Here is a 23,898-nt window from a genome sequence, read left to right as displayed (position 1 = left end):
ATTACAAAATCAACTAATGACTGCAGCAGTCGAATAAAGGTATGAAAGACAGCCACACAAGGTTTTAACAACCAGGTATAATGGTCGTCAGTTGTTGTGCTGTTGGCAACGTCAGCAACTCCAAGTTACAGAGCTTTAGAGCAGCACCTGAAGGCAGCGCACGGCTCCACTACTACATCCGGGACACTGAGCAGCGTCTCATGTCAGTTGGTTCAGCTGTCAAGACTTTCCTGCATGTGAAGAAGAAACCCCGGCTGCTCCTCTGGCTTTAACCACATATTTCGATAGAAGAGATGGTAACTTAATTCACACCCGCGCACTCTGACACGTAGTCAGCGGTCTCAAAAGCCTGCCGTAAAAAAACAAACGCCAGAGAGCGCTTTTAGCTTGTATTGGTTTCTATGAAAGCTAGGGTTGCTAATGCTAACTAGCTAAGCTTGCAGCACCACTGACAGGTGGTGAAGTTTCGCTAAATTTAGCACGATAGCCATTTGCTAACTTTCATTCATTTTGCAGGGGCTTTCAACACACCCTATGTTTAAGCTTGTACTTGGTTAATGTTGTGCTGCTGTTAGCTTTTCAGCATGGTATCCGAATTAGCTGTTACCACAGCCTGTAGTCACCTGAATTGACCTTTAGTGTAACAGAAATGTCTGTTCTTGGAAGTTTCTTGTGGCTTGAATGTCGACATCATGTCTTGACTGACTGTCACAGTTGTGGACAAGGCACCCCTGCCCTCTGACCGTCTCTCATGCAATATCTTCTTGACTACACAACCTTAGCTGTTCACATGTGCAATACGTGAGTTTCATAGTTGGATCTAATGCGTTTGTTTTCTCCCACAGGCGCTGATGGGAATTCAGCTGGTGGTCAGCTTGCTGGCAGCCAGCATTATGCAGAGGATGGCCCCACATGCCTCATTTGCACGCTGGCTACTCTGCAGTGGCAGGTATATTCTCACCCTCACAGTCAGGTTATAGATTATATGCATAATGTGCTGGGGGACTGTTTACATACATGCGTCTGTCATTTCTTTCCAGTTTGTTCCGGTTCAAACACCCGTCAGAAGGAGAGCTGTGTGCGCTGGCCGGGAAGCAGATGCCCAAACCTAACAGGAGAGACAGGTGGGAGTCGGGGGAGGGTATGACACAAATAAGGAGATGCCTGGAGAAGCAAGAAATTGCCTGAAAACAAATCAAATTAATAGATCTTATTTACTTCTCTGTTTTTCTCGAAGTGAAAGTCGGTAACAGAAAACATACTCGTCCACTTTTTCTTTTTTATGTCTTCTTTGTTTGATTTCTAGGAGACAGAACGGGGACAGCAAGCCTCTCACTGTGCCCAAAGACATCGACCTTCACCTGGAGAAAGCTCCAGTCAACGCTGTTGACGCTCTTGGTAAAACAAACATTCTTTTATCGACATCACAATGACGCCGTGCAAGTACAAACACAGCTCGAGCTCAGCTGGTGACTCACAGCTAACCCACCATGCATTTATATTGTTTAAATTTCTTTACAGTCCCTGCTTTGAAACAATGTGTGGATTGTTTTTTGATTGACATGTGGAGCACAAAATCTTGCTTACTAATGTTTTTTTTTCTTGTTCCTATTTTCAGTGCTGCGCTTTTTCCTGGAGTACCAGTGGCTGGTAGATTTTGCAGTCTACGCGACGGGTGTCTTCATGTTCACTGAGTGTTACTACAATTTTGTAGATGCAAGAAAAGAGGTCAATATTGGAGCCCTCTGGTGTGTCCTGACCGTTCTCTTCAGCCTGTATCCTTCAACTGTAAAGTGACTTAATGTCAGAGCAGATAAGTCAGCCATATTGATTGATCCTAGACAACATGAATGTCTCGTTCTCAACATTTTTTTGATGATCAATTAACAAACACGATGAAGCATCCAGTCACAGTAGCAAAATTGTATAATGTTATTACCACTTATGCCAGTGATCAAACATCATATTAAAAACACTTCTGCTTGTTTAAAACTAGCCAATAAGGCAGCATCACTCAGAAATAAGGACCATCTTTCTCCTCCTGGTTGTTTTAATTTAACCGGCATCCCTCAGAAAGACCCTTCACACTCTGATGAGACACTACTTCCGCTCCGAAGAAGGCGGCGAGCGCTCGGTGTGCCTTGCCTTTGGCTTCCTGTCTCTGCTCGTGGCCATGCTGGTGCTGGTTGTCAGAGAGGACTACCTGGAGTTTGGCCTAGAGTCAGGCTTTTCCAGCCTCTTTGACAATTTGGAAGTCTTTGTCAAACAGCAGGGCTACGCTGACTGGTCGTAAGTATCTGTCCCTACGAAGACAACTTATAGCTGAAATACAGCTTTGCTGTGTGTAAAGAAAGAAGTTGTATGCATTTGATTGAATGGTGTATTAAGACACCCTACCTTTGTTAAGTACTATGCAGGAGCTAGTAACAGACTTGACAAATATTTGTGCTAGATGCAGCATTCCCGTTTTTGATTTGATTGTTTTGACTTCCTTCAGAATCCCAGTGACCAGGCTGACAGTAAAGCTCGGTCTGGCTGCTATCTGTGCTTACATCGGTTCTCTCCTGGCTTTCCCCGGCCTGCGACTGGCTCAGACTCATCTAGATGCTGTACAGATGAACTCAGACCGCCCACTCATCCAGTAAGAACTGATAAATACTGCAACAAGCAATGTGCTCCTTATTAAAAACATTACTTTGGCAGTATTTAGCTGTCTCACATGTCCCTTATGTTTCCTCCAGGATTCTGCTGCACATGAGTTTCCTGTCTCCAGTCATTGTGTTGGTTCTGTGGGTGAAACCCATTGCAAGGGACTTCCTGGCCAATGCACCTTTGGGGAAGACCTCTGTCACAATGTGAGTGCACATACATGTTTGCATTTTTCATCCACCTCAATCAGGGTTGCACAAAACAGCATTATAATGAATTACTGCAGTGCTGCAGAGATGTCCTTGCCAATAAATCTGGTTCTCCAGATGTAAAAAAAACATGTTTGTTTGGTACAGATCCCAACTAATTTCACATTATTGTGATTTTGATAGTTGCTTCAGTGAAAATGATTCAAATCATTCCCACTAAAAAGAATCATATTACAATTGCAATGCCTGTCAAAATTATCGTAATATCATTTTTTTTAACATATCTTGCAGCCCTAACCTGAACGTGAGGCAGTGATCAAACCAAGACTCCTCACTAAAGGGCATGGCTGCTTCAAAAACAGCTTGCTAAAGTGTGTCAGGCAAAACAGCATGGCTGTGCACAACCAGGAGATTAAATGTAATTAATGGAGAAAATGGTATGACTCCCCACCCTGCAATGAAAATTTGAGAATATTTTAACTTCAAGAACCAGTATAAAAACACAACGGTGGTACAAGAGAGAAATGCATGCCAGGCGCATGGCACCACTGGGAAAACAACGGTTTTGCTGCTGATGCATTTCCAGTGACGTGTCTCAGTGTGATTGACCACTTATCCACGATGTCCTGCAAATGGCACATAGTGGTAACTTGGCCAGGCCCGGTTCTTACTGATCCTCTCATAATCTTACAATTGCAGAGTTTCCAGTGAAGCGTTTGACAGCATGCGCCTGTGGATCATCGTGGCGTTGTGTGTGCTGCGGCTCGCAATGACTCGTCAACACCTGCAGGCCTACCTCAATTTGGCTCCGAAGTGGGTGGAGCAGATGAAGAAGGAGGCGGGGCGTATCGCTGCGATTGACATTCAGAGGAAGGTCAGCTGTGTGAACGGACCCTTTTAGATACAGAACTTTTTACATAAAGAAAAGCTTACCGAGCAATATAAGAGTGAAAACTCCCTACCTGCAACTGAGAATAATGTGTTGTTTTTCAGGTCACTCGTATCTTCTGCTACCTGAGTGTAATCACTCTCCAGTATCTGGTTCCTGTTTTTCTCATCCTGTTCTCCACACTGGCACTCAAGGCACTAGGTAAGTAAACTACCCCCATCATCATCATCATCATCATCATCACGGCCACTGCAGTATAGGAAAAATACACACTTGATCTTTATGTTTTTTTCCCCCAAGATGTCGAGCTGTTCTTGATATTTGCAGTTATAGTGGACATGGATATTAGAAACATCCAAAGTAAAAAGTTTAGTGTCAATAGAACTTGGTTTCTTTTAAAGATCTACTTACTTTTTCCTCCCTGTTCAGTGGTGAAATCTAATTATAGACTGATCTTTACTGATCTTGTAGGGGACTTCTCCTGGGGGAGCGGTGCAGAGGACATGCCCGGGGTGACTCCAGCGTTGCTGATGCCCACGGCAGCTCCTGTGCTGCCCGGTGTTGTCGATGAAGATGAAGAGGGGGTGGAGGACATGGAAGAGGACATCCAGGCTACAGTAGCACGCCTGACAGAGACCTTCACAGCGCTGCGGTCTGTCCTCACTCCAATTTTCTTCCGAGGTTTCTTCGCCTTCCTCACGTGGTGGGTAGCTGCCTGCCAGGTCATCAGCTCTCTGTTTGGCATCTACTTCCATCAGTACCTTATGCAGAACTAACTGAGGAGTGCCATACAGTTCCACCTGCAGTGCAACCCCGGCCCTCAGCTGTTGTTATGGTGTTACAGAGGTTAGCTGCAGACAGCAGAGGGGCCTTTTCATTTCAACACAAAACTACAGACTGAAGGCACCTTGTTTTTGGTTTGCTGAGTATAGACGGGTGATAGGCTCTGTCTGTTCATATTGGCTACCTTTTTGGCCTTATGTCTTTCTGTGACCAGCAGGCTACTGGTATCAATAACACAAGTGTACAAGGATGCAGCGGTCTGTATCACAAAGCAAGTTCATATGTGGCTCTCTTTAGGTCACCTGGCTTCACCGAGTCTAACGTTGGCAATCCTTAATTATCATGATGCTGGTTATTAACTGGCTCAGTTGACTTGAGGGAGGGTGCGTTCACATGAAAGAGGCAAAGTTTTTAATTACATGCAACATCAGAAGAACAATGAGTGGAGAACTTAAAAAGCACCATGATACCCACAGGAAAAATAACGTTATTGTCGGAGCAAAAGGTGACATTCAGCGAGGTGAAATACATACAGTAGAGTGGGAGAAGAAGCTCTAGAAGTAGGAGGAATCATTTCCAAATCTTCCCAGTAAGGCTACTTGTAAAGGCTCTTTTCAAATATGTTTGACATTTCCAACATGTTCACTCTATAAAAGTGACAATTTGGTGCTTTTGTGTCTCATTGTGAACAAACTAGTAGATACTCTTAAATAAGTAAGGCCCCTTCTGCTCCTAAAGCAGTTGGGATAAGTACAGATAAAGAAAACGAAGAAAAAAATTAAATATAGAGCTGCAACTATCGATTATTTTCATTGCAGATTCATCTGTTGAATATTTCTGGTTGGCTCTACAAAATGTCAGAAAATAGTGAAAAAATGTTGATCATTGTTTCCCAAAGCCCAAGACCAAGTCCTCTTGTTTTGTCCACAATCCAAAGATATTCAGTTTACTGTCATAGAGGAGGAAAAATATTCACATTAAAGATTTGGAATCAAAGCATATTTCCTTTTTTTTTCTCTTAAAAAAACTCAAACTGATGATTCGATTATAAAAATAATTGCCGATTAAATAAATAGTAGACTATTAGTTGAACAATAAGTCGTTACGGTTCTAATACCTGATGAGGTGTAACTGACTGAAATGTTGCATTTATAATTTACATAGCTAATTGATTGTAATAGTGAGCACAATTACAGGAATATGCAGCTTTAGTAGCCATTCATTAGGCAAGTGGACACAAACATTTTTTTTATCTCTCTTAATAAGCAACTGCTCTTTAAAAATGTCTCTAATCCTCTTTATTCCTTTATTACTTTATTGTAAAGTCAATACTTTTGTCCATGTAGGGGTCCTGAAGAAATGAAGACCCAGTTTTCCCAGTGATCTGATTGGTCAGTGGTTAACCTGCTCTGGAGCAGGTTAGCTGTGTAGCATAGGTTACCGTGGTGATAAACCCCATTTAAAAGTGAGCCAGCTTTGTGATACAGTCCCCTCGTCATCTTCCAGCTTTTCCACGGATCATTTTTCTGCAACCTTTCGGATGTGTCCGCTCCAGTGTTACCTGAACTGTTCTGAACAGAACATTATTAAATGCTGCATATAAGATGTTTAATTGGTACCAGGATAAGTCTTTGTGCTTAACTCCTGTGTAGATAAGACGTTTTATTTTTGTGAGGGACTCTTTTGTCCCTCGTAAGGAACCGATTCAAGAGTGCTAAATGTTTGGGTTTTTTTTGTTATCTTTTTCTGCTGTAACGTTTTGATTGCAAATAAGTAGTAGGGCTCTGATCCATCCTATTGATTCAAACGCAGTTGAAGGTGAACCAGAACTGTGGCTGTTTATTTTAGCAGAGAACTGAAGAGCTGTTGCTTTTATCTTAAGAGTTTCCTTCAGAATTCCTAAGTGCCTGGGAGCTCAGGGATTTTGAGTCTGTTTTAAAATTCCCTTTCTCCCTGATCGTTCGTATTAAGAATGAATGGAATCTGTCGATTAGATAGAAAAACACTCCAAACAGATTTCTGTTTTTTATCCTTTATGTTCAAACACTACTCACTGGCGAATATTTTTAGTTGGAGTGTCTTAATTAGCTACATCAGCTTTTAGTGTTTTTGTTGCCAGTCATAGTCTGACATGTACATGTAATATTAATCAAAGTCTGCTTAGAATCAGTTTCGCGTCAGCAGATTTTATTTATTTATTTATGAAACATTGCCTCATAACTTTTGTTTTTTAGAAATGATACAGATGCTGCAATTCTGTACATTTTTGTATTCTTTTTGTGGCAATTTTTTATTATTAGCTTGTGTTTTGTTTTTTGTTTTTTTGTCTTTTTTAGACAGGTTTTTGAACTAAATGCTCTGAAATCATTAAACTGTGAAGTTCATATGGAAATGTTGCTTTTTGAGATTTTCTGAATGCATGGTGTGTAAAAAAACCTTTGGCTGTTTTTTGTTTGTGTGGCCCAATAAAACATTATTTTCAGTCTCATGTCAGTTTGATATTCCCACTTAATTCTGCTTTCCGTCGAGGAGCGTGGGAGATACGGATGATAAAACGTTTCCTTTTTATAAAAAATCTGCTCCAATTGACAAAAGACATCAGGCATGACAATGGAGTGTCTCGCCGCTGTGCTCGGTCCTGATCTCTGACCCCCAACCTCCTGAGAAAATCATTCTTTAATCACTGATAATTACTATGAACCTGATGCCCTGAGAGAGTCTGGGAAGAAATATTGTTTGCCGATGCTCAACTTGGCCACACAAAGTGTTACATTCTTTGGGAAATTCTCCCAAGTCCTCTCCATGTGTCAGTGCAGCCTAAAAAAACATTAAAACTATTTTTTATGAGATTATCAAAACTTTCAGATTTTACAAGCCAGTCGTGCACCAGCAGTTAAGGAACGTGACCTTTTACCAGAACGAGACTCAAGAGGCTCTTTGTCTGAAAGTTGACGTGATTTATTGGTGATATCATTTAACTTCCACGTCCAATCAGAAGCCACAAAGGTTCTTCAGTTTAGAGAGGGTCGGCCACCTCGTTGTCTTTTTTATGTGCACTGGGACGCGCTTCACTGGAGGATATCAACAGTCACAAAGCCACTGTGAAAGTGGAGAAATTTGGGAGGTTAACAATCCTGACAGATCATACAAATTTTGGAAAAAGAGAGGAACAGGAAAAAGAAAGACATATCCCCTGCCCCTTTATTATTAATAATAACATAAGATAGTCCACACAGATGGCCAACCCTGTTTTTGTTTACCCTTTTTATATGTTTTAAATATAAAACATGAAAATTCAACAATACCCACTGATAAATCAATAAATCATCTTAACATAATAAATTCATAACGTCCCATTATTTTTTCTTTTCTCTTATGTTGAGTAATATTTGAGCAGCAAGTCATAGTCCAGAAGAGTTGGAGTCCATATACTGAAATACACATCTGCTTTAATGTACTGGACTTTTAAAATGAAATATCCTTCTATGACTCTCACCATTTGATCTTAAAGGACAAGTTCACCCAAAAATGAAAGTTCAACCATTATGACCTCACCCTCATGCTGACGGAAAGTCGGGTGAAGTTTTGAGTCCACAAAACATTTTTTGGAGCTTCACAGGAAAACAGCATTCCCACATTCTCCTTAACAACTGAAGAAGATGGGGACTTGTTTTTAAATGTTGAAAAACAACATAAAATGACTCTAAACTGCTCTAGTCTCCGGAAGCCCCGAGATCCCAAATGGGTTTGAAACGACGTTATTTACACACTCGACACCCAGCTTCTGGAAACTTTGATTACGTAGGACGAGCTGAGTCTTTTTATGTGTCGTTGTTTTAAAAAAGTCCCATCTACTTCAGTTGTTTAGGAGAATGCTGCAACGCTGTTTTGCCGCGAAGCTCCAGAAATGTTTTGAAGACTACGAAACTTCGTCTGACCTCTATGTAAGCATGGGGGTGAGCAGGTAATGACAGAATTCTTATTTTTGGGTAACCTTTTCCTTCAATATAAATAACATTTTTAGGTAATTGTCTATTTACCTAATTTGCCTATCAAATCAACTAAATGTACAAGATTTAGACCTGAGATTTAGCATTGGGATGTTGTGTATCAGTATCATGTTCAGTTCCTTTGAAAATGTGTGTCTTCCTGTCAGACAACATGATTGAGGAGTATAATTTGATCCTTTCTCAGTTCCACATTTGTAAGCAGCATCCTCGCCCAGCATGACCAGAGGAGCTGCGTCCCTCTCCGCGCCTGTGACAGGTCTGTGAGCGCGTCCGGCCTAATGAACTGAGAGGTGACAAGGTTGACATATCTTTATAATCACATTAATTATGTGCATCTGTGCTGGAGGCCCTCGGGCCCCCTCGGTCTGATCTGTGGACTGCAGCGGGCCGAGTCAGGCGGCCATGGCGGCCTGTGGTTGCTATAGAAACCAGGGTGTGTGTGTGTGTGTGTCTGTGTGTGTGTAAGTGTGCGTGCAGGACCCAGACATGCCCTACAGACTTTGGCCAGCCTGGTCCCAGGGGAGCAGACCAGACATGACCCTGGTGAGAGCCTCTTTTCATTTAGGCAGGAGAGGACAGAGAGATGGACCGGGGCTCCGCTCTCTGCTTTGAGATGAAATGCTCCGCAGTGTGAAGTAAGAAGACGTTCGGGCGTAGTTAGTGTGAGACAACCAGCTGTGGAAATGAGCCTTTTTTGTGCTGAATGTATTTTTTTTGAAGACATAAAGGTCTCGAGGCTTTTAAGTGGCCCATTCTTGTTCCTCTCGTTTGGTGGCTGCGTGGTGAGCTGCCTGACAGGGGCCAGACATGATAATGAGGGAGTATGTGTGTGTGTGTTCAAAAGATGGTGAATAAGACTAAATAAATGGACACATGAAAGCCTGATAGCTGCATAGGAGACGGCATTTTTATCCGTCTTCAGGTTGCGGTTACATGAAAAAGAGAAATCACCTTTTCCTCCCACACGAAAGACAGTGAACCGAGTGCTTCAAAAAAACAGCAGGGCGAAGCAGAAAAAAAATCAAACCGGTTTTATTTAAAAGGAATCACAACAAATGTCAAATAAAGATCCATCTCTGTTCTATTAGTGAAGCATTCAGCAAACATATAAAAACTCGAGCCAAAACATCAGAATACTGATCATTTGGTTTCCATGCTGATATTAATCCACATAACTGCAATAAAAAATAAGAAAAGAGCAAATTTCAACAGCAGCACTTGAACTTGAAGACCTCCTCCGGCCAGCGCACCAAAACCTCTGTCACGGTGTATTTGTTCGATGTCGTCAGGGTGAACCGCTGAAGCTGTGTCTTGTCACAGAGATTCATTAGATAATAATTAATCACAGATACTTTGGGCTGGTCTTCCCTGCTCTGCGCTCTCTCACTCAAATCCCCCCAAAAATCCACATTTTGAGACACAAGATGACCCCTTGTGGACAACGAGGGGAAATTCATCAAAGTAATATTTTGTCAAGTTGAATAATGCGAAAGTAAAACACACAGAAATCCAGTGCGCAAAGAGACAGTGCAAAGCACATTTACAGGTATAATGAAAAACAAACACTTCTCAATAAAAAAAATGTAATGCGAGGGTTGTTTTTTCTTTTTTAGGAAATATCCTTTGAATATTTAGACTCATTTATTACACTCTGTCTCGTATATTTCAAAATACCCTGAGACAGTGACGGCAGTGAAGCTCAGTAATACCTACAATATGCAGTTACTAAATGAAGCCCTTCAAAAATGACTTAAATCAAATTAGATCCAGTATAGACACACACGTGATGTCTTTGGCTGCTTCAGTATTTGATTGCAATCAGGGCTGTCACGATATCAGTTTTTCACTACAACATTATTGTGGCCAAACAAATTCATAACGATATTGTTGCGATATCTATAGATTTTTTTTAAATGTGAACAATCAAATCTACCTTTGTTTTTTTTTTGGCAATTAAATTATTCTCAAAATACGAGTGTAGGGAGGTGAAGAGAGTCTGTAACCATAGGTGTAAAAAATAAACAATCAAAACCATGAACAAAAGATGAACAAAAACATTTTCACGGGATTATTCGCCCGATATTGTCATATGCGTATTATTAAATATACTAATCCAATATTGCGACATCCCTAATTGCAATGCAAAAGGACGATAATTAAACACTTTGGTCTTGTGTTGAAGTAGACTGTCGTAACTTTTGGTATTGATGGAGTAAAGTAAATAAATGAAACGAGCATCATCTGCAGGATTAATGAAACTAAAACTTCTCCGAAACCAAAGTCTTACAAACAAGCATAGAAAGAGGCCATTTGCCCAAAGAAACCCACATTCACGTCCCTGATACAAACTAATGCCCAGAATTTTTTTTAATCTGTCTCACAGCTATACACATGTCCATATGTGCGTTGAAATAGTTTTTGGTTTGCTGTAATTGTTCCTCCTGTCTACAACTGGCCATGAAAAGATCTCCTGCTTAATGTGATTCCAACGTACAGCTGGACATCAGAGCTGATAAGAGGCTTCGACAGTCTTTGAGATATAACACGTAACTTTTCTGCATTAAAATGTCAAATATACAAGAAAAAATGTACTTTTCCTTACAGATTAAATGTATTTTTAAAGATACAACGTGCACATTTCTGAATTTAAAATGTCTAAAAATGTAGAAAACGAAAAATCTGTAATTTCACTCCTGACAGTATGTTTCATTTGGTCCCCTGGTAACCTCTCGGAGAGTCAGTGAACGAGGCTAAACATAACGTGAATAAAACCTAAAATTACCTCGCGAAGATGGATTTTCATTGGGAAATGTTAGTAACGTAATGAGTCACTTGTTTTGATTGAGAGACCCCGGGTACCAGAAATTCCACACTGTGCATTTAAATCAGACAAATTAAGTTGACATCTTGTTGAGTTACAATATTTTAAGCACAAAACTCCCTCTTTGTGCTGCTCTGCAAAGCACTCTGACTTGCTCCGGTATGAGCTGAAAAGAAACTTGACTTTACTATCCCTCCACCGACTCTCAGCAATGAAACAATAATTTGCATTGTCTAAATTTTAACAATAACAAAGCTCTGGACGCTCTGGATTTTGTCCCTCATTTCTAATTTTAGGATGAAGTGACCTTTTCATGGCCTGTAGGACAGGTGGAACAATTACAGTGAACAGAAGCTGTTTGAATGTACACACGAGCATGTAAGTGTTGTAAATGTTTTCAGACAGACTTGAAAAAAATGTGAACTTATCCTTTAAAACACATAGTGTATTCCCAAAAACAGTTTTTACGAGGGGGGGGGGGGGGGGGGATCATGTCACAGATTTTGGCCGTTTTGGAGAAATTCAGCTGGTCCCGACGTGCTGCTGTAACTAACTGGTAACAGAACAAAACCAACACATTTCAGATTGTATGTCTGACTCACATGAGCTCCACACAGAAAACTAAACCTAACCAAACAAAAAAGCAAATGTCTGTATGCGTCTGTCTCCTCATGGGATCAATCAAGTGATGCAGAGAAAATTCTTCATCGCTCGGGAGAGAGACCAGCTCTGTGTGAGGAGACAAAGAGAGGCGTTCCTCTCTGGGATGGTGGGGACAAATCGACCCCATCTCGCTATCTTCTGTGTTTTATCTGTGTGTGTGTGTGTGTGTGTGTGTGTGTATGAGAGAGGACTGGTTTTGATAGAAGATAGCTGATTGAATAGGAGATGGTGTTAGACTGCAGCAGCCAGCTATCTCTGCCACCCACCACTTATCTCTAACTGCCCTCCTTCATCCTGTGGGTAGCCGGCTTTGGGAAACTCCTTCGTCTCATTGGCCGGACGGGCTTCCGGAGGGGTATGGCGAGCCGAATCGGGGTTGCTCATTGGCGAGTGCTGCCTGAGGTGGTGTCGAGGAGGGGAGGTGGGTGAGGACATGTGCTCAGGAGAGCTCCGCTCTGATTTGATGCTGAGGTTGAGGGAGGGCAGATGCGGAGAGGTGGAGGAGCAGGACTGGGAGGGGAAGGAGCACCCTCCGCTGGACATCCTGGAAACAACAAGAGGAGAGACAAAAGAAATGTCTGAACATCATCAATTCTGCAATTATATCTGAAGTGCATCAGGGGCAGCTCGATGAAGATAAAATCAATGAGAAGACTGTTTGGGAATGTGGCATTTGAAATTCATCCAGCACTGGATTAAACATTCACCACACGGATACGTCTAAATATAAACAACAATAAATAGAATAAAACCAGTGGAGGAACCAGATGTTATCTATCAACATTCATCAATGTTGTTTTTCTTTGTTTAATACATATCTTTTATTTTTTAAATGTATTATTTATATATAAGTATGTGAATACACATTTCTTTTCCATCCATTTATAGTATTGTTATTTTACTTTACATTCTATTTTTTTCCACTGTATTTTTTTGTATTTTCTTTTTTGTCATGACTTTACTTTTTTTTTAAATTTCTTCTTCCTTTTTTTCCTCCTATGTTCTTTTCTGATCTTTTCATTTATTCATTTTTATCCATATATTTATTTTTCCCCCCGTTTCTTTTAATTCTATTTCTTTTACTCAACTTCTTTTATTTTTATTTATTTATTCATTCATCTATTTATTACTCCACCTCTTGTAATGTTATTTATTTATTTATTTATTTCAAAGGATTCAAAGGCTTTATTGTCATATGTGCAGATAAACAATGTATCAATGCAAATAAATTCTTAGTTCACTATGTCTCTACCTAGTGCCGTAACAAACACATTACACATATGTACTAGACACAAATTTTAAAAAAGAAAGAAAGTAGAAAGGAAAGGTATTTATCTAGGTAAATAAAGTATTTATTTATTTATCTATTTATTTATTATGATTGTGATGATACATTATTTCCTTCTTCTTCCTTTTTGTCATCCTGTTTTTCATTCTAGCCGTTGACACCTGTTGTCAGTGATAACTTCATTGTCTTCTGCAGCCACATTAATGGTTTCCTCAGGGCTGATGATTGCCATCATTTTGAGCTATGTGTGTAAAATGTGACAGTTGTTAGTGCTGTTTCGTCCCTGATGAAGATCTGATTGATTGAAACGCTGCACAGCGGGAGTGAACTGCTGAAGCAAACACTGTGCCGATACAACTTTCTGCCATGATTCCATATTTTATCCTCACAGAGGAGCCTTATTACGCATTAATGTCCTTACCCTGGGCTTATATGAGGCCCGTGGGGCTCCTGAGGCGGCTGTGCTTGCTGCCAGGGGTTCACTGCTCCTCGCTGTAGACTAACTGAGTGATAAAAACCAGGTTGGCTGTACTCTGCAAGGAAAGAAAAAACACAGGTATAAATTAAAATGTTGAAAAAAGGAGGCCACAGAGATGGAATTTAATAAACCTGAATCACTCAGAGGATAGTTCGACATTTTGGGAAATACACCTACTTGCTGTCTTGATGAGATTTATATGAGAAGACAGATATCACTCTGTCTGCACTGTTAGCACGGAGCTACTGTACAGCCAACAGACGGTTAGCCTAGCTTGGCACAAAGACTGGAAACAAGGGGGAAACAGCTAGCCTGGCTCTACAACTCACTTATAAACATGTATTGGGAGTTAAGTACATGACTGTCTCTTGGAGTAACTTCCTGTAATCTCGACACAACTGTGGTCTCACGCGTCCCGCCCCCACAACACGTAACAGCCTATCAACACTGAATAATCTGAATCTGCAAAGTAACTAGCAACTAAAGTTAACTAGGAACTAAAGTTATCAAATAAAAGTAGTGGAGTGGGAGTATAAAGTAGCAAATAATGGAAAGTAGCTCAAAATTGTACTTAAGTGCGGTACTTGAGTAAATTACTCATTAATTTTGACAAGATTCTTATTTTTACCGCAAATGTTGATCAGTTCCAAATATCGGCCCTGAAAAAAGCGCACTGGTCGATCCCATCCTGCACAAAAACCCGTAAAACCACAACTTGTCATTTTTGCACCTTCATTTCATTTATGTACCATTGTTTCCTCTGAACGGAGCCGGGCGAGCTGTTTTCCCTTGTTTCCAGTCAAAGCTCGGATAAGGCTTCTCACTCAGGTTGTTGGCTGTGTGTTGTCGTTTGCAGCAGAGAGGGTGGTGTCTCGCTCGGGACGGGTGTGGGGTGGATGTGTTTTGACTGGTGGTCTCAGACTTTTTGACCCCATTATCTGTATTTACTGTACTGTATTTTTTACTTATGTATTTTACTCTAGATAGCGCCCTAAGTTCCTCTTTTCTATTGCTTGTTATCTTGGGGTATTGTTTTCACTGTGTGAAGCACTTTGTGTTACTTTGCTGTGTGAAAATGCTCTACAAATAAAGTTGAACAGCAAATAAGTGTATTTCCCAATATGTTGTCCTTTTAAATACCTTTTCATCTGCGTTGTTTTGCACATTTAGCTCTCTTATTGAATTCTATTCACCCTAATTTACCCAAGAATAGATGATACACAGCAGACGTACCAGAGGCTCCAGGAGACGGGAGGCCGTAGCCTCCCAGATTGTGACCCAGCAGCCCTGCCTTGCCCATGGCGACCATGGAGCTGCTGCTGTGCAGGCCCTGGTACAAGACAGCCCTCTGATGAACACAGAAAGTCAAACGTCATTGCATACATGCTGCATATCCGTGCCGAGTGAGAGTGACACAGAAAAACTGTGATACTGACATCTACAGGCACACCAGTTCAGTTTTAGAAGTAATGTACAGTATGTGTCACATTCACTGACATCTTTAGAGTAGATGACTCTGGATAGTAACAGCCACTTACAGCAGAGCTGTGGTTAGCACGTGTGGCCCCCATTCCCTGACCAGCAGCGTCTCCCCGCAGGTTCTCAGGGCCCAGGTTCAGAGGAGGAGGGCTTTTCATGTCCAGAGCTCGATTCAGGCTGCCATGGGAGAACACGGAGTAGCCGATACCTACACAGGAAGCGAAAAGAGATGTGAGCCTGTTTCACTCACAGAGGAATAATTTATTCTCTGTGATACATTCATCACCTCCCTCTGTTTCTGTCTGCAAGTGTGATAAAAAACAACTTCTTCTTTTCAGTTTGACCTTTAAATTAGTGTCAGATCTTTCTGGGCCAATGGGCAGCTGTTGTTTTAAAGTATCAATTGACCTGACAGAATCCATTCATCAGCATCAATGAGCAGAAAAATGGTAATAAAACATTTAAAACACAACGACTGTCAGTGACATCATAATGAGTCCAAATAGTTAAAGAGTGTAGAAGAGGCTGACATGACTGGCAGGTGTGATACATTCTGTACAGAAACCACAGAACTGGTTACAGCCGCTGTCACACTGGTGGAGGGCCAGTTTCACAAAACAGACATGTGTGGATTAGTGCGCACACACGTGCACGTACACACACACTTCCTGTGAGTTCACAGCCAGCTGCACAGAGGGTTGACAGGAGACATGTGAATTTAACAGCAAGCTTTTAGCCAGAACCCAGACGAGAGCTTCATGGATTTTCACACTAAATGTTTCTATTTTTAAGAGGAAAATGTTCATTGCTCAACATTTTAAAAAACATAGACACAAATGATAATATTCTGTAAATGTATAGTTTAAGTCAGAGGGAGGTTTTAAATTAATGGCAGTTATCATTTGCTCACATTTTTCAAATTTCAACATTAAACTTTTCTCCTCTTTTACATAAAAGGTGCCATTTCGAGCTGCAATTATGGCATATAGTATATAGTAATACACACATATACATTATAATACAGATATATACTGGTTACTCTCTATGTTATGTACTGTAAAATATGTGTCATCCATCTTTTTTCATCTGTTGGTCTTGAATTTGTGAAACCCCCTGACAGATCATGCTGCAAATATTTCACTCTGTAATTAAAATGATTGTGTTGATGTTTCATGCAGTAGGACCGGTATAAGCCAGTTCCGCTCACCTGTGTGTGGCGACATGAATGCAGTGTGTGCGTGTGGTGCAGCAGGACTGGCAGAGCCGGGTCTGGAGCTCAGAGATTTAAAGGCCGGGGGTCTGTGGGACGCCATGCCGGATCCGGAGGAGTTGGGGTAGCCGTTCTCACAGCCGGCAGACACCAGGAACTGAGCCTCCGGTGAGAGGAGCGACGGAGCCTGATGAGAAAAAACCCATGTGTCGTAAAACAGCACAAGAATTAAAGTTCAAAATCTGTCAGCTAGTGAAGAAAAATATGTTGTGTTTGTGGACGTTTTGAGCTGTTCTATTTCATCAAAATGACGAGAATTAGAAGAATTCATATTAAAACAGTTTCTGGTCAGCTCAGCATGTGAGGGGGTGTGTGTGTGGGAATGTGCAAAAGTAGCACGAGTGCATGTGGACTGACATAGAAGCGCTGGCGAGCCACAGAGAGATCCATGCCCTCGCTGAGCGGATATTTATCGGCGGCCACCTGCATGCTCTCCTCACTGTCGAGCTCAGTGCCCTCAAGACCGAGGCCCTTCCTACGCAGAGTCTAATACAGAACAGAAAGTGCACGGGGAAAATTACCCGCAACGACAGCATGACGATTTAGAACAACAAGCACAAATGATGCAGAAATATTCATATTAAGTAAATTTCGAAACTCGTGCTTCCTGCTGTAAATGAACTGCCTAAGTATACCTCCAGTATGTCCGTGTTGGTGCGGCTCTCGTGAGGCTCGCTGTACTCTGTGTACTTGAGCAGCACCTTGTCCATGTCCGTGCTGGCGTACTGGAACAGACGGTTGGTGCTGTTGAAGATGATGAGGGCGATCTCACAGTCACACAGCACGCTCAGCTCGTAGGCCTTCTTCATCAGGCCAAACTTACGCTTGGTGAAGGTGACCTACGGCACGAAAACACACACCGAGGTTTGTGTCATCTCAGGTTTAGATTACTGATGATTTACTGGTGAGCCCCCTCCTTTTTTTTTACGCATCTGTAACTTCAAGTGGGCTTTAAATTTCCATCTTATTTTCTATAACCATTTTTTATCCCTGCATTTATGCTCATTTTATAATGATTTTATTATTATTATTATTATTATTATTATTATTTAAAAGATCATAAACAGTCGATCTTAAGTTTTTAGCTCAATCTAAAGTCAAATATGTAAAACGATTTCGGTATAAACTTGAATATTTCCAGGAGAAATAAAGCATTTTGACCAATATGGATTAGTTGCTACAGAATCTAATATAAAATATATTTTTAAAAAGTGTTCTGAAATTAATAATTTGTCTTGTTTAAAAATAATACCGCTAAAAAAAGCTTGGAAAAGCATAACACACATGCCCAAAACTGATCCCTTGTAAATACTAGCAGTGTTGACGGTGTCTTTATATAACCTAAAATCACAAGTTGGTCCCAGAAGGTTTTACAGTGTGCAGCAACAACACTGTCTATCCTCAGACTCTCAGTTCAGATAAGGAAAAACTCAACAACAAAAAAAAAAAAACCTTATCAGCAAACAACACTCAGCACCACAGATTAGATAGAGAGACAAATGGTATTTGCCAGAAGTCTGAGCACAGTGAAATACATTATTCTAGCTGTTCACACTGATTCCTCGTGAATAGGTTGCAAGCTAAAAGGGAACATTGCTTTTCGGTAACGCACTGACAAGTCTTTGAAAAAACTATGTAACTTCTCACTGTGAGTTGACGTCAACATTACACTGTATTTATAGTTATCTCATTCTTCCTCCATCAAGCTGATCAGCATCAAATATATCTTCCTTTTCTGCTTCAGCTCCCTCCGTGCAGTCCAGTTTGTTCAGTATGAAAGAGCACAAGTGCCATTTCCGTCCTCCTAACTTTACTGTCGAATTTTTCAGATTTTGTTAAATTTACAGCTGTGGGTCAGCGTTCTGGCAGCGGTTGGATTTACAAATAATACTGCAAACAAAAAGCCATGCTTTCAGAACTTTACTGAAGTAAAACCATCTGTATTTCACAGCTAAATGTGGTTTGGTATGAAAAGTAAAAGTAGTGTAGTGTTTTACTGTATCTGATGTTTCTGGACGAATATTACTGCTGCATGTTAGATTCTACTTATAGCATGTATAGTATAATCTAAAGCAATGCATCACATCTTATGAGATCATCATATACTTGTCGTGTCAAGCGTTTTTAAATAGTTTATTTATTTAAAGAAGAGGGGGAGAATTTTCTCAACACATCAAATTATTCAAAAATCACCACGCTTGGAGATTGAATGTGGAAAATAACTAGTAACTTAAACATTCAGACAGTACTCAAGTACAACAGTTGAGTAGGTGTACTTCTTTACATCCCACCGCTGCGTATCGGTTGTGTCCTCTTGGTGACAGAAAGCTCTTCCTTTCATTAATTAAATCTCACAGTCTCCCAGCATGCATTTCTGCACACATCTGGCTCAAGCTTGGCCTTCGATATGCGAGGTCGAACGTAAAAAGCATGCCTGCTACAATGGTTGTATAATGTAACTGTGATCTCACTACTGTCTGTTATCATTCAATATATCGTTATGTGATATTTCCTCCACTGTCTTGCAGCATTCAGAAATCATGCCGACACACATTAGCCCAGGAGCTACGCCCCTACAATGCAATGCACAAACTTATTTTTATATCCAAATCTCTACAACTATCACGTCGCTCTCAGACTCTCAGCTGTCACAATTTTAGTGCACCATCCTGCATCTCCTGAACTCCCTTTGCTCCAAACATGAGGTGCTAATTTCTTTGAACCATACCATAAATATGACATCAGTTCATGGTTTTGACTCTTACTGGATGTTGACTCACCTGTCTGTTCCTCTGGTCCAGAATACGAGAAATTTGTATTTTCTTTCTTCCCATTTTTTCTGCTGTTTTCTGTAAAAACACCCGTGAAAGAAAAAATAAAAATGTTATAATGACAGTACACAATCTGTTTGTGTAACAGATATTCATCCTAAATTAAAAATAAATGATATTTAACACAAATGTATTTCTTTCCGCCCCTTTTAATATGAGTTAAAGGGTCAAAGTCACATTTGTGTGCATGCATCTACATTTTATCAACAACAGTACAAATATTGAATGATGTGTCTCTTCACATTCGTATAATTTCTGGTGGGAAAATTTCATCCATTTGGTTTTTAAGTCCCTTCCCCCTTGGTAAAGGCAGGGTGTTTATTTTTACCACCATGAGGCGATGCGGTCTAAAGTTAGGCTGCAGGCCCAGCAGAGCACGCAGTCTGACACCCCCACAGTCTGGGTTACCCCCAGGCCAGCAGCACAGTGCTCGGCTGCACCACACGGCCCCAAGAGACAGGGTTAAAAATACAGTCCATAGCTCCTTTTAAAGGTTCATCAGGCAATAGCTAAAACCAAACAGTCAAAGGAAAACGGTGTGTTTTTGAAAGATGGATGAAGCTAAAGAGCCACCCACTCGTCTCTCATGCGCAGAAAAAAAAGCAGGAATCGGAGGGCAGAAGGCAGAGGCATGGATGGATTGTGGTTGGCTTGAGAATGTCCATTTTTGAAGCTCACACCCGCTGTTTTTCTGTTTCTCTTGGTCTAGAAAACCCCCCTGTACTTTCCCTGCCCCTACAGGACCATATAGAGCTGGACACTGGAAAAACGTGAAATCTGAGGATCACTTTCACTCTTTGCATTATGGGAGACAACCATAAAGTGACTTTTCTGCAGCTATAAATCACATGCATCTATAAATTTGCTCTATGTGTGAGTTATTCCCATTTTACACTCCACTATCAGTCAAAGGACTACAGTAAGTGGTAGTCTGACTCCTCTGACCTGACCGTATAGTGCTTCTCCAAAGCCCAGAGGAGTTTTCACTGGTTTTTCCCCTTAATACTGGACATGTATCGGACCCCTCTATATTTAGTTCCCTGTCCCTCCTGATGGTGCCTGAGCGGATATGGCGCCTGTGTTCCCACGACCCCTACAGTGCCCGCTGTCCCTCAACGTAAGCTTGGCACAAAGGCATCTGGGGCATTTCTGAAGGAATCCACCTCTTTGCCCTTTTTATTACCTTATAAAGTCCTGTGATATCCACTGTGCTGAATATACTGCAGGACAAGACACACCTCAACACTGACAGCTGCGGATGAACCCGTCTTTGCCAGGGCACACAGCTAATTCTTATAAGAAGAGGACCGCAAAAACCAGTATTGGTCGGTTGAACTAACAACATGACTACCACAAAGAACTGAACTCAAATCAAGCTGTTCTGTTTTTTGGACCAGAAGTGAGACAATTCAACCTCATATCAAGGCATGTAAATGGTGAGAGGAGAAGGAAGTGGGACATATGTTTTGAGCAGGGCAGAAAGATCTTTATCTCAGGGTTTTACAGAAAGTTCCTCTCCTCTCAGATAGGACCAGATCACCGCAACAGACAGCTCTGTTAAAATGCACGACTAGCTGGGTAAATATAGCTACGAGTTAGCTATAGAACTGCATGTGGTTTAGTAGGTTTGTCGAAGAAGACCTGAGGGCCGAGACAGGCAGGAAAAGCCTGGCTGTGTCTAACAAACGCATCGGCTAATTCTGGATGATTTCCCGTGTACGACAACTGTCATTTGAGGTCTGTGAACGCACGAGAGCTGGCAAACGCAGCACACACCTACAGCCGTGTGACCTTTCAGCTCTGACGTCGAGTCTCATTACTGTGGAAATAGCTGATCCTTCACGTTTTGTATCTTCAACTAATCGATTAATCTGCTGGTTGTTTTCACAATAAAAAATGTTAAAAATGCTCATCACAAGTTCTCAAAACCCAAAGTTATGTCTGCAAATTGCTTCTTTTTGCCAACCAATAGTCCAGAACTCACACTCTTCATTTACTATCAAGAATGACAAAGAAAAGCAGCAAATCCTCACATTTAAGAAGCTAGAACCGGCAAACGTTTGACATTTTTGCTTTGACAAATGACTCCATTATCAACATAGTTAGCGGTAATCTTCGTTGCAGCTCTACTTAGTATCCTCATCTAGTCCTGAAAGTACTACCACAAGATACAAATGTGAAGCAGAATCGCTGTGTGTCCCGTGATAGTGCAATAATTGCACAATCGCACACTTGCCCCTGGGTCTCGGGCTTCTACAGGGGAAAGACGACACATTTGTCAGATGTCTTCCCAGAGGCGAGACAGTGGAAAAGACTGCACCAACACACAGTAGCCCTGCTCTCTGACATACCCTGGGAGCTCCTCACTAATCACTGGGGACCTCACCGGGGACAACAGTGCACATGCACAGAAAACTAAAAGTTCATGCATGAACAAGACGAGATGATTCTTACACGTTTGATCAGTTCAGTTGGGATGGATGTTTTTCTTACCGTAATGCATGAATGAGAAGGGAAAAATAAGTAGGGCATTTCTAGAGTACTGAGGGTTCTGCTCCGATGGTTTTCTTTCCATGAGTCATTCAGAGCACGATGGCTTCAAAGTGTTGCAAAAACATGGTAAACACGTGTGAGAATATTAGCATTAGTAGCTAATGGCTTTACTCTGGGGCAGCAAAGCAGAAGCTCCGATATCATTTCACCATCACACAGAATTGGTGGTTATGTGAATAAATATAACACAGATTAGTTCTCTCTGACAACAATATACTGCAACAATAGTATTTTTTAGTTAACTAAAATGTTTTTTAGTTACCTCTGTCTCAGCTGTCATCTTTCATACTTTTCCTACAGTCATGCATTTATTATAGACTCACTCAGAGAAGCTGTAGCTAGCATGACTGCTGCATTACACTGACATACTGAACTCTGACTGCAACGGCAGCACTGCAGCGGTGTGGATGACTCCTATCAAAGCGGGTGTGCAACCTTGTTTTCGCTGTTTTACTCATTTTTGTCGCTCCTGAGTGAGTCACATCAAGGTCTTGTGATAAGATGTTTTGAAACGTGAAACCAGGCCCAAAAACTGTCTCCTGAAACCAAATTTTGCATGAACCAACACATAAATCCTCCAAAAAAACGAGTGAAAAAAAATTGATGACCAAAAGTTTGAACTTTTGATTTGTCACTGGCATCCTCTTTCCATTCAAATCAAAACTGAAACATGCTTAAAGAAGAAGGAATCCCCGAGTGCAACTAATTTCTTACAAATGTTTGCCTTCTTATCTGTATAACTGAGCATCAATACACCGGGATAAACAAATGTGTGTGTCATCTTCGGGGTCAGACGGTTCATGTGCTCGCTGGGCCTTCGCAGAGTAATGGTGAGGAAATATTTGTCTAATTTTAACAGGAGATAATTGAATTGCCTTGATATTTATGATAGAGCCAGAATAGCAGAAGTACAGCTGAACATTTGATCTTTCCTCGAATAGACAAAAAAAGAAAAAAGGGTTTTTGTGACTTAAAGGGGAACAATGTTACGATATTAATGAGGTCATAATACAAAGTCAGACGTATTTATTTTATCCATAACTGAATAAATAAGCTGTTCTCAGAGGAAAATAAGGTCCCCAGAACACTGTTTGAAGCTAGAAAGGTGGCGGGGTCCGCCACATATAAACAAAGTAAAACAGTATGAAATTGTGTCATCCTTTAAGGTCAGTTTGTTTATTCAGTTTATTCAGTCGTGTAAACAAAGACAGTTCGTTTATTTAGGTTGTTTAGACATAAAAAAACATCTTTCTCTTCTGCTTTGACATTTCTTCTCCAAAACTGCCCCTTTAAGTTGCTCTTGTGAGATGTGACACACCTTGACGAAACGAAAAACACGACTCTAAATTTGTCATAAAAACTAATATGTTGAGCCCAAAAAACACGAGAGTTATTAATGCACATGTTGAATGAGGCAACAGTTTGAAGGATGGATTCAGGGTCACGGGATTCATTTCACACATTCGGCGCTAAAAATAAAAACCGTAAAAATAAATAGCTTGAAAAAAATGTTTGCGGATAATTAGACCTAATAAATTGCTGACGTCATTCAAAATAGTACGTTTATGAATAGCCTGTCTGTCCCTGAGTTGCCACGCATCCCTGTCTAATATAGCCTCATCTATAGGCTGCGTTCAATGACACAGCAACAGGTGCGTTATTTACAGCTGTATCATAAACACCGGCAAGGAAACCCCGCTCGCTTTAACAGCATTTAAAAGAACTAAACGCTTTGAAAAACACACCAAAAATAAATCTCACCTGCTTCTGGATCTCCTTCTCTCTGTTCACCTCCGAGTTTCAGCCACTTGATCGAGAACAAATCAAACAGGAAAAATCGCAGATGGGGGGGGGGGAACAAAAACAACAAAAAAAAAGAAGCGTACAGGTGCCTCAGTGTCTTGTCTTGTCTTGTCTCGCGTCCTCGTCTCGTGTTGTGTTGTGATGTGCAGATATTCACCTGGTGCAGTAGTAG

General features: G+C 41.0%; 2 protein-coding genes across 2 annotated transcripts; one reads left to right on the top strand and one right to left on the bottom strand.

Moving 5' to 3' along the window:
- The first annotated feature begins 206 nt into the window (after positions 1–206).
- Positions 207–7,018, top strand: tmem161a (transmembrane protein 161A). The gene is made up of 11 exons (XM_073477251.1): positions 207–296; positions 846–949; positions 1,041–1,124; positions 1,307–1,398; positions 1,619–1,775; positions 2,074–2,289; positions 2,498–2,641; positions 2,742–2,855; positions 3,558–3,732; positions 3,852–3,948; positions 4,219–7,018. Exons 1-11 carry the CDS (start codon positions 294–296, stop codon positions 4,521–4,523), a joined length of 1,491 nt encoding a protein of 496 aa, XP_073333352.1. The 5' UTR covers positions 207–293; the 3' UTR covers positions 4,524–7,018.
- A 5,121-nt stretch (positions 7,019–12,139) lies between these two features.
- Positions 12,140–23,741, bottom strand: mef2b (myocyte enhancer factor 2b). Its single transcript, XM_073476652.1, has 9 exons — positions 23,685–23,741; positions 19,320–19,388; positions 17,175–17,378; positions 16,897–17,025; positions 16,477–16,666; positions 15,329–15,477; positions 15,024–15,138; positions 13,734–13,845; positions 12,140–12,568 (listed from the first exon to the last, which is right to left on the bottom strand). Exons 2-9 carry the CDS (start codon positions 19,371–19,373, stop codon positions 12,274–12,276), a joined length of 1,248 nt encoding a protein of 415 aa, XP_073332753.1. The 5' UTR covers positions 19,374–19,388; positions 23,685–23,741; the 3' UTR covers positions 12,140–12,273.
- Positions 23,742–23,898: the final 157 nt, after the last annotated feature.

Source organism: Pagrus major, chromosome 11, assembly GCF_040436345.1.
Source record: "Pagrus major chromosome 11, Pma_NU_1.0".
Taxonomy (NCBI): Eukaryota; Metazoa; Chordata; class Actinopteri; order Spariformes; family Sparidae; genus Pagrus; species Pagrus major.
This window is presented reverse-complemented; position numbering and strand designations above follow the sequence as displayed.